General features: G+C 41.8%; 1 protein-coding gene across 3 annotated transcripts in view; it reads right to left on the bottom strand.

Annotated features, from left to right (window-relative positions):
• Window positions 1-15,020, bottom strand: part of IMPACT (impact RWD domain protein) — a 108,078-nt gene extending 93,058 nt beyond the window's left edge. For 2 of the 3 annotated variants that reach the window (XM_053714985.1, XM_053714987.1), the window contains exon 1: window positions 14,920-15,020. In XM_053714985.1, coding sequence (XP_053570960.1) covers window positions 14,920-14,964 — 45 coding nt within the window. In that variant the 5' untranslated portion in view covers window positions 14,965-15,020. Of the gene's footprint in view, window positions 1-14,835 lie in introns of all 3 variants that reach the window. The other variant, XM_053714986.1, reaches the window with a different exon arrangement.
• Window positions 15,021-16,176: the final 1,156 nt, after the last annotated feature.

Below are 16,176 nucleotides of genomic sequence, written 5' to 3'. Positions count from 1 at the left end.
GGAGAGTCTTATGGAGCGAGGCAGGGAATTCCACAAGATGGGGGCCAGTCTGGAGAAGTCCTGTAAACGGGAATGTGAGGAAGTAACAAGAGAGGAGGAGATCCTGAGCTGATTGAAGGGGACGGGAGGGAGAGTATCTAGAGACAAGTTCTGAGATGTAGGGGGGAGCAGTGCAGTTGAGAGCTTTATATGTCAGGGTGAGGATTTTATGTTTAATCCTAGAGGCAAGAGGAAGCCAGTGAAGGGATTGGCAGAGAGGTGCAGCAGATGAAGAGCGACGAGTAAGGAAGATGAGCCTGGCAGAGGCATTCATAATGAATTGTAAAGGAGCTATGCGGCAGCTAGGTAGACCAGAGAGGACGGAGTTGCAGTAGTCGAGGCGGGAAAGGATGAGAGAGAGTGGATTAAAATCTTGGTTGTATCTTGTGTAAGGAAATGTCTAATTTTAGCGATGTTTTTAAGGTGGAAGCGGCAGGCTTTAGCCAAGGACTGAATGTGAGGAGTGAAGGAAAGATCTGAGTCAAGTGTGACCCCAAGACATCGGCCGTGCGGGGTAGGGGTAATGATGGAATTATCAACAGTTATAGAAATTTTGGGGGTGGAGACAATGGAAGGGGGAAAAAACAAAATTTATGCTTACCTGATAAATTTATTTCTCTTGTGGTGTATCCAGTCCACGGATTCATCCATTACTTGTGGGATATTCTCCTTCCCAACAGGAAGCTGCAAGAGGATCACCCACAGCAGAGCTGTCTATATAGCTCCTCTCCTAACTGCCACTACCAGTCATTCGACCGAAGACAAGCAAGAGAAAGGAGAAACTATAGGGTGCAGTGGTGACTGTAGTTTAAAAATAAAAAACACCTGCCTTAAAATGACAGGGCGGGCCGTGGACTGGATACACCACAAGAGAAATACATTTATCAGGTAAGCATAAATTTTGTTTTCTCTTGTAAGGTGTATCCAGTCCACGGATTCATCCATTACTTGTGGGATACCAATACCAAAGCCATAGGACACGGATGAAGGGAGGGACAAGGCAGGTGCTTAAACGGAAGGCACCACTGCCTGTAAGACCTTTCTCCCAAAAATAGCCTCCGAAGAAGCAAAAGTATCAAATTTGTAGAATTTAGAAAAAGTATGAAGCAAAGACCAAGTCGCCGCCTTACAAATCTGTTCAACAGAAGCCTCATTTTTAAAAGCCCATGTGGAAGCCACCGCTCTAGTGGAATGAGCTTTAATTCTTTCAGGAGGCTGCTGGCCAGCAGTCTCATAAGCTAAGCGGATTATACTTCTTAACCAAAAAGAAAGAGAAGTTGCTGAAGCCTTTTGGCCTCTCCTCTGTCCAGAGTAGACAACAAACAATGCAGATGTTTGACGAAAATCCTTAGTAGCTTGTAAATAAAACTTTAAAGCACGAACCACGTCAAGATTGTGTAATAGACGTTCCTTCTTTGAAGAAGGATTAGGACACAGTGACGGAACAACAATCTCCTGATTGATATTCTTATTAGATACTACCTTAGGAAGAAACCCAGGTTTGGTACGCAAAACTACCTTATCTGCATGGAAGATCAGATAAGGAGAATCACAGTGTAAGGCAGATAACTCTGAAACTCTTCGAGCCGAAGAGATAGCTACCAAAAACAGAACTTTCCAAGATAAAAGCTTGATATCTATGGAATGCAGAGGTTCAAACGGAACCCCTTGAAGAACTTTAAGAACTAAATTTAAACTCCATGGCAGAGCAACAGGTTTAAACACAGGCTTGATTCTAACTAAAGCCTGACAAAACGCCTGAACGTCTGGAACATCCGCCAGACGCTTGTGCAAAAGAATAGACAGAGCAGAAATCTGTCCCTTTAAGGAACTAGCTGACAATCCCTTCTCCAATCCTTCTTGGAGAAAGGATAATATCCTAGGAATCCTGACTTTACTCCATGAGTAACCCTTGGATTCACACCAATGAAGATATTTACACCATATCTTATGATAGATTTTCCTGGTGACAGGCTTTCGAGCCTGAATTAAGGTATCAATGACCGACTCGGAGAAACCACGTTTTGATAAAATCAAGCGTTCAATCTCCAAGCAGCCAGACGCAGAGAAATTAGATTTGGATGGTTGAAAGGACCCTGAAGTAGAAGGTCCTGCCTCAGCGGCAGAGTCCATGTTGGAAGGGATGACATGTCCACCAGATCTGCATACCAAGTCCTGCGTGGCCACGCAGGTGCTATCAAAATCACTGAAGCTCTCTCCTGCTTGATCTTGGCAATCAGACGAGGGAGCAGAGGAAACGGTGGAAACACATAAGCCAGGTTGAAGGACCAAGGCGCTGCTAGAGCATCTATCAGCGCTGTCTTGGGATCCCTGGACCTGGATCCGTAACAAGGAAGCTTGGCGTTCTGACGAGACGCCATGAGATCCAGTTCTGGTTTGCCCCAAAGTTGAATCAACTGTGCAAACACCTCCGGATGGAGTTCCCACTCCCCCGGATGAAAAGTCTGCCGACTTAGAAAATCCGCCTCCCAGTTCTCTACTCCTGGGATATAGATAGCTGATAGATGGCAAGAGTGAACCTCTGCCCATAGAATTATTTTTGAAACCTCCAACATTGCTAGGGAACTCCTTGTTCTCCCTTGATGGTTGATGTAGGCTACAGTCGTGATATTGTCCGACTGAAATCTGATGAACCTGACCGCAGCAAGCTGAGGCCAAGCCTGAAGAGCATTGAATATCGCTCTTAGTTCCAGAATGTTAATCAGAAGGAGCGCCTCCTCCCGAGTCCACGAGCCCTGAGCCTTCAGGGAGTTCCACACTGCACCCCAGCCCAGAAGGCTGGCATCTGTCGTTACTATTGTCCAATCTGGCCTGCGGAAGGTCATACCCTTGGACAGATGGACCCGAGATAGCCACCAGAGAAGAGAATCCCTGGTCTCTTGATCCAGATTTAGTAGAGGGGACAAATCTGTGTAATCCCCATTCCACTGACTGAGCATGCAGAGTTGCAGCGGTCTGAGATGTGAGCGGGCAAATGGCACTATGTCCATTTCCGCTACCATTAAGCCGATTACTTCCATACACTGAGCCACTGAAGGGCGAGAAGTAGAATAAAGAACACGGCAGGAATTTAGAAGTTTTGACAACCTGGCTTCTGTCAGGTAAATCTTAATTTCTACAGAATCTATCAGAGTTCCTAGGAAGGAAACTCTTGTGAGAGGGGATTGAGAACTCTTTTCTTCGTTCACTTTCCACCCATGAGACCTCAGGAATGCCAGAACAATGTCCGTATGGGACCTGGCGATTTGAAAATTCGACGCCTGTATCAGAATGTCATCTAGGTAAGGGGCTACTGCTATACCCCGTGGCCTTAGGACCGCTAGGAGTGACCCTAGAACCTTTGTAAAGATTCTTGGTGCCGTAGCTAACCCAAAGGGAAGGGCCACAAACTGGTAATGCCTGTCTAGGAAGGCGAACCTGAGAAACCGATGATAATCTCTGTGTATCGGAATGTGAAGATAACCATCCTTTAAGTCCACGGTAGTCATATATTGACCCTCCTGGATCATAGGTAGGATGGTTCGAATAGTCTCCATCTTGAAGAATGGGACCCTGAGAAATTTGTTTAGGATCTTGAGATCTAAGATTGGTCTGAAAGTTCCCTCTTTCTTGGGAACTACAAACAGATTTGAATAGAAGCCTTGCCCCTGTTCCTCCTTTGGAACTGGGTGGATCACTCCCATAAATAGGAGGTCTTGAACACAATGTAAGAATGCCTCTCTCTTTATCTGGTTTGCAGATAATTGTGAGAGATGAAATCTCCCTTTTGGGGAAGAAGCTTTGAACTCCAGAAGATATCCCTGGGACACAATTTCCAACGCCCAGGGATCCTGGACATCTCTTGCCCAAGCCTGGGCGAAGAGAGAAAGTCTGCCCCCTACTAGATCCGTTTCCAGATCGGGGGCTGACCCTTCATGCTGTTTTAGAGGCAGCAGCAGGTTTTTTGGCCTGCTTTCCTTTGTTCCAAGCCTGGTTAGGTCTCCAGATCGGCTTGGACTGGGCAAAATTTCCCTCTTGTTTTGTATTAGAGGAAGTTGAAGTTGCGCCACTCTTGAAGTTTCGAAAGGAACGAAAATTAGTCTGTTTGGTCCTTAATTTGTTGGACCTATCCTGAGGAAGGGCGTGACCTTTTCCTCCAGTAATATCAGAAATGATCTCCTTCAGTCCAGGCCCGAATAGGGTCTGCCCCTTGAAGGGAATGTTGAGAAGCTTAGACTTTGAAGTAACGTCAGCTGACCAGGATTTGAGCCATAGCGCCCTACGCGCCTGAATAGCAAAACCTGAGTTTTTAGCCGTTAGCTTGGTTAAATGAACAACGGCGTCAGAAACAAATGAATTGGCTAGCTTAAGAGCTTTAAGCTTGTCAAGGATATCATCCAATGGGGTTTCTACCTGTAGAGCCTCTTCTAGAGACTCAAACCAGAAGGCCGCAGCAGCAGTGACAGGGGCAATGCATGCAAGGGGCTGGAGAATAAAACCTTGTTGAATAAAAATTTTCTTAAGGTAACCCTCTAATTTTTTGTCCATTGGATCTAGAAAAGCACAACTGTCCTCGACAGGGATAGTTGTACGCTTCGCTAGGGTAGAGACTGCTCCCTCCACCTTAGGGACCGTTTGCCACAAGTCCCGTGTAGCGGCATCTATAGGAAACATCTTTTTAAAAACAAGAGGGGGAGAGAACGGTACACCTGGTCTATCCCATTCCTTAGTAATAATTTCTGAAAACCTCTTAGGTATTGGGAAAACATCAGTGTAAACAGGCACTGCATAGTATTGATCCAATTTACACAATTTCTCTGGGACTACAATGGCGTCACAGTCATCCAGAGTTGCTAAAACCTCCCTGAGCAACACGCGGAAGTGTTCAAGCTTAAATTTAAATGTAGACATATCAGAATCAGGTTGAAGTGTCTTCCCCGAGTCAGAAAAATCACCCACAGATAGAAGCTCTCCTGCTTCGGCTTCTGCACATTGTGAGGGTATATCAGGCATAGCTACTAAAGCGTCAGAGAGCTCTGTATTTGTTCTAGCCCCAGAGCTGTCTCGCTTTCCTTGTAACCCTGGCAGTTTGGACAATACCTCTGTAAGGGTATGATTCATAACTGCCGCCATGTCTTGTAAAGTATACGCAATGGGCGTGCTAGATGTACTTGGCGTCCCTTGAGCGGGAGTTATAGGCTCTGACACGTGGGGAGAGTTAGTCGGCATAACTTCCCCCTTGTCAATTTCCTCTGGTGATAAATCTTTGTTTAACATGTTTAACAGACTAGTAATGAGACCAGCAAGCTTGGAAAACACTTTAATTAATGTGAAAAAGCAGAATATAAAAAACGGTACTGTGCCTTTAAGGGAAAAAAACAAACACAAAAACTGCAAAGCAGTGAAAAAAAGCAGTTAACTCTATGAAATGTTTACAGTGTGTATAATAGACTAAAATAGCATTGCACCCACTTGCAAATGGATGATTAACCCCTCAGGCTCAAAAACGAAGCAGAAAAATGGTAAAAACCGTTATAACAGTCACAAGCAAACTGCCACATATCTACTGTGGCTCCAACTGCCCATAAAACGACTTTTGTAGGCACAAAAACCCTTTACAGAGGTCCAATATGTCAGGGGACTCCTTCAGGGAAGCTGGATGTCTCAGAATGTAAAAACTACTGCGCAATTTGTGCGTGAAAATAGGCCCCTCCCACCATGCACTCAAAGTGAAAGGGCCATAAATAACTACTCCTAGGAGAAATCTAGTCAGCCATGTGGAAAACTAGGCCCCAAATAAAGATTTATCACCCTCAGTAAAATACGTTTTTTATATATCATGCAAACGTTTTACATACTAAGTAATAAGAGCAAGTAACATGAATATTACCCTTTACTGCAAGCATGATGCCAGTCGTTTGTTAAATCACTGTAATCAGGCTTACCTTAAATATATCAGGCACTGTCAGCATTTTCTAGACCTTATCATCTCTCTAGAAAAAAAATATACTGAACATACCTCAGAGCAGTTAATTCTGCAGGCCGTTCCCCCAGCTGAAGTTTTCCCATACTGTTCAGTTATGTGTGAGAACAGCAGTGGACCTTAGTTACAACCTGCAAGATCATCAAAAACCTCAGGTAAAACTCTTCTTCTAATTTCTGCCTGAGGTAAAAACAGTACAACGCCGGTACCGTTTAAAAATAACAAACTTTTGATTGAAGATAAACTACACTAATTCACCACATCTCTCTTGATACTTCCTTTCTTGTCGAGAGCTGCAAGAGAATGACTAGTAGTGGCAGTTAGGGGAGGAGCTATATAGACAGCTCTGCTGTGGGTGATCCTCTTGCAGCTTCCTGTTGGGAAGGAGAATATCCCACAAGTAATGGATGAATCCGTGGACTGGATACACCTTACAAGAGAAATAAGGAGTTCAGTTTTGGAGAGATTTAGCTTAAGGTAGTGAGAGGACATCCAAGATGAGATGTTAGAAAGACAGTTAGTGACACAGGTTAGTAAGGAAGGAGGTAGGTCTGGTGCAGAGAGGTAGATTTGGGTGTCATCGGCATACAAATGGTATTGAAACCCATGGGACTTTATTAAGGAACCTAGTGACGACATGTAGATTGAAAAGAGAAGGGGACCAAGGACAGAGCCTTGAGGTACCCCAACAGAAAGTGGTAACGGGGCAGAGGATGCTCCGGAGAAGGCTACACTAAATGTACGGTTAGTCAGATAGGAAGAGAACCACGAGAGAGCTGTGTCACAGATGCCGAAGGATTGGAGGGTTTGGAGCAGAAGAGGGAGGTCAACAGTGTCAAAGGCTGCAGACAGGTCAAGGAGGATAAGCAGAGAGAAGTGGCCTTTGGATTTTGCTGTAAGTAGGTCATTGGTAACCTTGACAATTGCGGTCTCTGTAGAGTGATGGGAACAAAATCCAGATTGCAGTGGGTCAAGAAGAGAGTTTAGTGTAAGGAAAAGGGATAGATGTGCGTAAACTAGCTTTTCGAGGAGCTTTGAGGCAAGAGGGAGTAGGGAAATAAGGTGGTAGTTGGAAGGGGAGGTTGGATCGAGGGAAGGTTTTTTGAGGATAGGTGTGACCAGTGCATGTTTTAGAGATGAGGGAAATATACCAGTGCTGAGGGAGAGGTTGAAAATGTGTGTGAGTATGGGGGTGAGGGTAGAAGAGATGGAGGGGAGTAGCTGTGAGGGGATGGGGTCGAGGGAACAGGTAGTGAGGTGGGAGGACAGTATAAGGGCAGAAACTTCATCTGCATTAACAGGGGCAAAAGAGCTGCATTTTTGGATATTTGGGTTTTGGGTGATCGTGAGCTTTTGAGGGGGTGGGAGATTGGAAGTATGTTGAAAGCTGATTTTACTTCTGATGGAGTCAATTTTGTTATTGAAGTGGCTGGCAAAATCTTGAGCTGAGAGAGAGGTTGTGTTAGGAGGTGGGGGTGGGCGAAGAAGAGTGTTGAACGTGGAGAACAGACGTTTAGGGTTAGAGGAAAGAGTAGAGATGAGATTAGAAAAATATTGTTGCTTATAAAGATTATGGGCAGAATGGTAGGAGTTCAGGATGAACTTGTAGTGAAGAAAGTCAGCTGAACTCCGAGATTTCCTCCAATGTCGCTCAGCAGTACGGGAGCATCTGCGTAGGTATCGTGTCAGAGAAGTATGCCAGGGCTGAGGATGAGAGTGTGGTTTCTGAGCTAAGGTTGGAGGGGCCAGAGTGTCAATGACCGATGTAAGGGTGGAATTATACTGGCAGATAGATTGGTCAGGGCAGGAAAAGGAGGTGATGGATGAGAGGAGAGGTTTGAGAGAGCTAGCGAGCCGATGCAGATCTAGTGACTTAGTGCTTCTGTGAAGTTTGGTGTGAGGGGTAGAGGGAGGGGGAGTTGTAGGTAGGGAAGTGATGTTGCAAGTTAGGAGATGATGCTCAGAGAGAGGAAAAGGGGGGTTTGTTAAATTTGAAAGAGTGCATCGATAGGTGAAAGTCAGATCAAGGGAATGACCATCTTTGTGAGTGGTAGAGTCAGTCCATTGTGATAGGCCGAAAGAGGAAGTGAGTTGAAGAAGTTGTTTTGCAGAGGAGGCAGTGGGATTGTCAAGAGGGATGTTAAAGTCGCCAAGAATGAGGGCAGGGGTGTCTGAGGAAAGGAAATAAGGAAGCAAGGCAGCAAAGTGATCTAAAAATTTAGTTGGGGAGCCAGGGGGGCAGTATATGACTGCAACACGTATATAGAGGGGAGAGAATAACCGAATCATGTGTGCTTCAAATGAAGAAAATGTGAGTGAAGAGAAGGGCTGTATTTGTTGGAAGGTGCAACGAGAGGAAAGTAAAATACCGACACCACCTCCTTGTCTATTGCCAGACCTAGGAGTGTGGCTGAAATGGAGAACCCCATGTGACAGTGCAGCAGTGGATGCTGTGTCTGAAGCAGAGAGCCAGGTTTCTGTAAGAGCCAGAAGGTTAAGAGAGTGGGAGATAAAGAGATCATGGATAGAAGTGAGCTTGTTGCAAACAGAGCGAGAGTTCCAGAGTGCACAAGTGAAGGGGGAGGGGTTTTTAGATGTAAGAGGAATGCGATTAAGGCTACCAGAGTTGAGTTTATGAAGTCTATTGAAAGGCACACAAGGATGTGAAAGGCTGGGAGGTTGTGAGGGACCAGGATAAGGGGAGATGTCGCCAGCAGCTAGTATGAGCAAGAGGGAGAGTGACATGAGATGAGCAGATTTGCAGTAGTGAGACTGTTTTTTGGCTGAAGTGCAGGGGGGAGAGAGAGTGTTTAGGAATAGGTAAAGTTCATGAGTACAAAAGTAAGGAGAGTATAAGAGAGATGGGCTAATGAACAGCTGAATAAATATTTTTAAAAAATAAAATTAAAAAAAAAAAGCCTTTTATTTTAGTACTTGCAGACTTTCTGCTAAAATTAACCCTACAAGTTCCCTACAAGCTACCTACTTAACCCCTTCACTGCTGGGCCTAATACAAGTGTGGTGCACAGCGGCATTTTGCGGCCTTCTAATTACCAAAAAACAATGCCAAAGCCATATATGTCTGCTATTTCTGAACAAAGGTGATCCCAGAGGCGCATTTACAACCATTTGTGCCATAATTGCACAAGCTGTTCGTAAATAATTTCAGTGAGAAACCAAAAGTTTGTGAAAAAGTGAACGATTTTTTTTATTTGATCGCATTTGGCGGTGAAATGGTGGCATGAAATATACCAAAATGGGCCTAGATCAATACTTGGGGTTGTCTACTACACTAAAGCTAAAATTAACCCTACACGCTCCCTATTTAACCCCTTCACTGCTGGGCATAATACACATGTGGTGTGAAGCGGCATTTAGCGGCCTTCTAATTACCAAAAAGCAATGCCAAAGCCATATATGCCTGCTATTTCTGAACAAAGGTGATCCCAGAGACGCATTTACAACCATTTGTGCCATAATTGCACAAGCTGTTTGTAAATAATTTCAGTGAGAAACCTAAAGTTTGTGAAAAAGTTTCTGAAAAAGTGAACTTTTTTTTTTTATTTGATCGCATTTGGCGGTGAAATGGTGGCATGAAATATACCAAAATGGGCCTAGATCAATACTTTGGGTTGTCTACTAAAAAAAAAAAAAAATATATACATGTCAAGGGATATTCAGGAATTCCTGACAGATATCAGCATTACAATTAGGGATGCACCGAAATTTCGGCCGCAGAAAGTTTCGGCCGAAAATGGCATTTTTGGTTATTTCGGTTTTCGTTTTTTTTTGCCTTTTATTTTCGGTAAAATTATTGTGCAGCATATTTCAAATTTAATGCCAGCCTAGAGCTGCTGTTTGAGTTCATTACTTGATTTACTGTTTTGCATATAATAATAGTTTCTTAGGAATATACTTTATTTTGATAATTGGTAACAAAACAAAAACGGTTAAATCTGATTCTGTTACACAGAACTAAATAAAGAATAATACTAGCGATGCACCAAAATTTGGGCCTCCGAAAATGTGCAATTCCAATTTCGGCCCAAAGAGAACCAAAATGGCTAAAAATGTACAGCCCTCCCCTGTTCTATCGAGTTGCATGTCTATCCTTAGCATAAGGTGAGCAGCACAGCACTGGCATGGTACACAGAACACACACATAAGTACCATGACATGATGATATTTGAAACCAGCAGAGCCCTTTTTTTTTTTTTTTAAAGGAAACCAAAGTTTTGAATAGTGAATACAGTAATTAAAGGAGGATAAGTAGCATGTTTATAAACACTTGATATTATCAGACACAGCCCTAAGCACACACAGTGAATATGTATAAGCCTTATATACAGTGCTCATACATCAGCCTCATGTGCATAGACATTCTATTTGCCTGAGGCAAATATGCATGCACACTATATATGCATAATCCCCAAGCTCGCACACAGTTGGTACAAATTAGCACCATCCAGACAGTGTATACAAAAAAGCACAGTAACTTTCTATAACCACCTTGCACGTAAGGTTGTAGCTAAGTCCGGTGGTCCTGGTGATAGGTGACAGGCAGACTCCATTTGGGGCTCCGGACATATAATCTGACGGGTCAATGTGAGACCCGAACCAGGCGGAGATACGATGAGAGATGATCAGGTGCAGCCACACCCATTGCACGGATAACTACACCCAAAAACAAAAACACATGTCCCCCTCGTATTGTTGTCTGGCTATAACCACACTCTCCCTTATAGAGCTCCAGTTTCACTGCAGATCACGCCCTACGGTACAAGTGACCACGTCCATTTGTTGGAGCTTTCCCGCCTACAAGATCTCTCAGCTACACACACACACTGTAGTTAAAAAAGAAAAAAAACAATATCGGTTTTCGGCCAGGGGCATCCTGAATTTTCGGTATCGGTTTCGGTCCAGAATTTTCATTTCGGTGCATCCCTAATTACAATGTAACTAGCGCTAATTTTGAAAAAAGAAATTGTTTGGAAATAGCAAAGTGCTACTTGTATTTATTGCCCTATAACTTGCAAAAAAGCAAAGAACATGTAAACATTGGGTATTTCTAAACTCAGGACAAAATTTAGAAACTATTTAGCATAGGAGTTTTTTTTGGTGGTTGTAGATGTATAACAGATTTTGGGGGTCAACGTTAGAAAAAGTGTTTTTTTTCCATTTTTTCATCATATTTTATAAAAAAAAATTATAGTAAATTATAAGATATGATGAAAATAATTGTATCTTTAGAAAGTCCATTTAATGGCGAGAAAAACGGTATATAATATGTGTGGGTACAGTAAATGAGTAAGAGGAAAATTACAGCTAAACAGAAATGCAAAAATAGCCCTGGTCCGAGACGGTGAACAAATGGAAAAGTGCTCTAGTCCAAAATAAAAACTTCCATGATTGAGATAGGGCATGTAATTTTAAACAATTTTCAAATTTACTTTTATCACCAATTTTGCTTTGTTCTTTTGGTATTCTTAGTTGAAAGCTAAACCTAGGAGGTTCATATGCTAATTTCTAAGCCCTTGAAGGTCGCCTCTTCTCTCAGGGCATTTTGACAGTTTTTCACCACTAGAGGGTGTTAGTTCATGTGTGTCATATAGATAACACTGTGCTCACGCACATGGAGCTCCTGTGAGCCAGCACTGATTGGCTAAAATGCATGTCTGTCAAAAGTGTATTATATAACTGTGTTAGTTATGCAAAACTAGGGAATGGGTAATAAAGGGATTATCTATCTTTTAAAACAATAAAAATTCTGGTGTAGACTGTGCCTTTAAGGCTGTGTGCGTTGCGTGTGGATGCATACTATCGTTCCCTTTAAAACTGTGCGTGCTTACCCCTTTAAGATTGTGTGAGCAGGTGCTGAGCTGCCCTTTAAGGTTGCCCTTTGTGAACATTGCTGTGATCTGTTCCTTTAAGGCTCTGTGCGCAGGTGTCCTTTTAAGGCTGGTTGCATCACGTGTGGAACCATAGTTTCGCTCCATTTAAAACTGTGCACGTTTACCCACTAAAAGTTGTGTGTGCCTGCCCCTTTAAGACTGTGTGAGCAGGTGCCAAGCTGCCCTTTAAAGTTGCGATGCGTGAACATTACTGCAATATGTCCCTTTAAGACTGTGTGCGTGTGGTGCTAGTTGACCCTTTCAAGGCTGTGTGTTTTTTTCTGTCCCTTTAAGACTGTGTGGCCAGGTGCTATACTCCCCTTTAAAGTAATGGTAAATGCATCAGTTGTGCAAGACAAATTCCTTTTGCTCTGACCTTATCTAGCACATCGATGTGATTATATAAATAAAAAAAACTTTTTTTCACTGTTCGATTCCGTTTTTGTTACCCTCTCCGTACAGTCTTATAATCAGCCTCTCTATAATTTTCTCACGGGGCAGCTTTGATTGACAAAGCTTTTAGCCAATCATCAGCTCACCATGCGCCCCATGTGAAATATGAAGTGCACGCTCCCGTCCTCTACACTAACTCGCTGCTACTTACTGCGCATGCGCAATTATTACGCTAACTGCGCATTTCTATATTAGACTATTAGAGCTGAGTGAGTATTCTCATATAGAAATGCGCAGTTAGCGTAATAATTGCGCATGCGCAGTAAGTAGCAGCGAGTTAGTGTAGAGGACGGGAGCGTGCACTTCATATTTCACATGGGGCGCATGGTGAGCTGATGATTGGCTAAAAGCGTTGTCAATCAAAGCTGCCCCGTGAGAAAATTATAGAGAGGCTGATTATACGACTGTACGGAGAGGGTAATAAAAACGGAATTGAACAGTGAAAAAAAGTTTTTTTATTTATATAATCACATCGATGTGCTAGTTAAGGTCAGAGCAAAAGGAATTTGTCTTGCACAACTGATGCATTTACCATCACTTTAAGGCTGTGCTGTGTGAACATTCTTTTCTCAGCAGTTTGTACAGTTGGTACTGACAGGGCTGCTTTAAAGGGGCAGTCTAGTCCAAAAAAAAACCTTTCATGATTCAGATAGGGCATGTCATTTTAAACAATTTTCCAATTTACTTTTATCACCAATTTTTCTTTGTTCTTTTAGTATTCTTAGTTGAAAGCTTAACCTAGGAGGTTCATATGCTAATTTCTTAGACCTTGAAGGCCGCCTCTTAAAGGGACACTGAACCCAAATTTTTTCTTTCATGATTCAGATAGAGCATGCAATTTTAAGCCACTTTCTAATTTATTCCTATTATCAATTTTTCTTCGTTCTCTTGCTATCTTTATTTTAAAAAGAAGACATCTAAGCCTTTTTTTTTTATTCAGACTCTGGACAGCACTTTTTTATTGGAGGATGAGTTTATCCACCAATCAGCAAGAACAACCCAGGTTGATCACCAAAAATGGGCCGGCATCTAAACTTACTTTCTTGCATTTCAAATAAAGATACCAAGAGAATGAAGAAAATTTGATAATAGGAGTAAATTAGATAGTTGCTTAAAATGTCATGCTCTATCTGAATCACGAATGAAAAAAATTTGGGTACAGTGTCCCTTTAAGAATGCATTTAACAGGTTTTTCACCACTAGAGGGTGTTAGCTCATGTTTTTCATATAGATAACACTGTGCTCATGCACGTGACGTTACCTGGGAGCCATCACTGATTGGTTAAACTGCAAGTCTATCAAAAGAACGGAAATAAAGGGGCAGTCTGCAGAGCTTAGATACAAGATAATCACAGAGGTAAAAAAATATATAAATATAACTGTGTTGGTTATGCAAAACTAGGGAATGGGTAAAAAAGGGATTATCTATCTTTTAAAACAATAACAATTCTGGTGTAGACTGTCCCTTTAACCCTTTAAGGACACAGCTTTCAGTTTGCTCAATTGTTTTATGACGGAAAAATTCTTAAGTGTTAAGAATCTGTTAAGTGTCTGTGTACAGTAAACAGTTACAAATGTATAAACAAATTGAAGGCTGAGGGTTTGATACAATGTATCATGTAGGGGAGCAGAGCTGGCTGGGGAAAGTCTATGGGGAGAACAGGGACTTTACACCCCAAAATATGGCTCCCCTTTTTATTCATGGAGACACAAACACTGCAGTATTGTTGGTAGCCCTCATCTGAACCCCCAGACCATTTTTTAAGTAAAATAATGCGATATGGCTGAGAAAATCATTTAGAACACTTAAAGGGACAGTCTAGTCAAAATTAAAATTCAGATAGGACATGCAATTGTAAACAACTTTCCAATTTACTTTTATCATCAAATTTGCTTTGTTCCCTTGGTGGTATTTTTGAAAAGCTAAACCTAGGTAGCCTCAAACTGATTTCTAAACCGTTGAAAACCGCCTCCTAGCTCAGAGCATTTTGAAAGTTTTTCACAGTTAGACAGTACTAGTTCATGTGTGTCATATAGATAACATTGTATAAAAAGTATTTTAATATAACCGTGTTGGTTATGCAAAACTGGGGAATGGGTAATAAAGGGATTATCTATCTTTTTAAACAATACAAATTCTGAAGTAGACTGTCCCTTTAACTCAGATTTGACCTATTTCTGACTGCAATGTTATTGTTTATTATGCATGAATAAAAATTACACTAACATCATTTTTTGGGACTTCTTGAAACTATGCACGATCTGCAGAAAAAAAAACAACAGCATATGATCTATAACGGTAACTCATAGTAAAGACAAATAAATACAAGGTATTTAGTTATTTATTTTTGGAAACTATCACTACCTATATAAAAAAAAAAAATCTTCATTACAGCAAACAATAACCAAGGATCATTATATGGGTGGCAACTCAAAAGACCCCCTAAAAAGTTTAGTTATCATACTAACCATTAGTTTTTACAGGACAAAACATCATAAGACACTTGCTATCTGGTAAGGGTTAAGGTTTCATCTGGTAGGATTAACACTCACTTGGCTCTGCAGGTTTTGCACTTCCGTGTCAGCAGTGTCAGCCATGTAACCAGCGTGCAGCAGCTTCCTGCCCACAGTCCTGTGACAGCCTCAGCTTGCTGGGAAACAGGAAGAGGCTGAACACGTGACTTCTGCAGTGCTTTGTCACCACTAGGCAGCAACTGAAACGTTACATCAGAGCTTTCACTGAGAAGATCATATGCTTCAGTCAATAATGGAAGTGTTTTGGGGGGTTTTATACATGAAAACCAAGTACATTTTAGGAAACATTTCAAGAATTTTATATCTGTGATAACAAAAAATGTGTATTTAAAATTGACAGGTATGAAGTTTATTATAGTTCAGTAGATTATCTACCATTGATCAAGCAATACTTTATTGCAACCTTTACCAATGACACTAGTTGACATGCAGGTCATTTTGCCATAATTATTTAATCATTAGTAAAAAAAAAAAAATCATGTCATTGCTTTAGATCTTTAAGACTTTAAAGTGAATGTAAACTCACCGGTTGTGCTTTACACCATATTATTGATCTCTCCAAATCATGAGGACTTCATCGTTTTTTTTTATTCAAACTTTGAAATGCACAAATATCAATTTTTTTTATTATATTTTGGTCCGTGATTCCACCGCCCGTCATTTTGGTCCCTCTTTCCTCGAATGATTGACAAGAGCTATTGCCAATCCATTGTTCCCTCCTGGGGCGTCCAGCCACTTTCTTGCTGCGTCATCAGCTTCTTCTGCGCATGCGTTAGCCGATACTATCCACCACGCTCAGAGTATATGCAAGGGTAACGCATGCGAACGCATGCGCAGATCGAGTGACAAACGTTAACGCATGTGCAGAGTAATTTAATAGTGTATAGAATGCATGCAAATATTTCAAGGATCAGATTGCAACACATGCGTGTAGTAAGAGCCTTATCTGGTGCGTGCATTAGACATATGTGTAGAGCGGGTGGGACCGCTCTATACGTCACAATGCTCCGAAACAGGAAGTTGCAAGTAGGAGGAGTCCTGCAAATGTATTGAATGTTGGTAATATAAATATAAATAAACTATATATTTAGTTACTTAGCGGTTTAACTAGTTACTAGTTTACTAATCAGTATACCTATTCCAGGCAGATAAAATTGACATTCACTTTAACTGATGAGCCATTTCCACCATTTTGGACTGTTTTGGAGGAGTTAGATGCAGCTCACATTTAATCCCCAAAACAGGCGATTTTTCAGTGAAACTCACACATTACAA

Source organism: Bombina bombina, chromosome 5 (assembly GCF_027579735.1).
Source record: "Bombina bombina isolate aBomBom1 chromosome 5, aBomBom1.pri, whole genome shotgun sequence".
NCBI lineage: Eukaryota > Metazoa > Chordata > Amphibia > Anura > Bombinatoridae > Bombina > Bombina bombina.
This window is presented reverse-complemented; position numbering and strand designations above follow the sequence as displayed.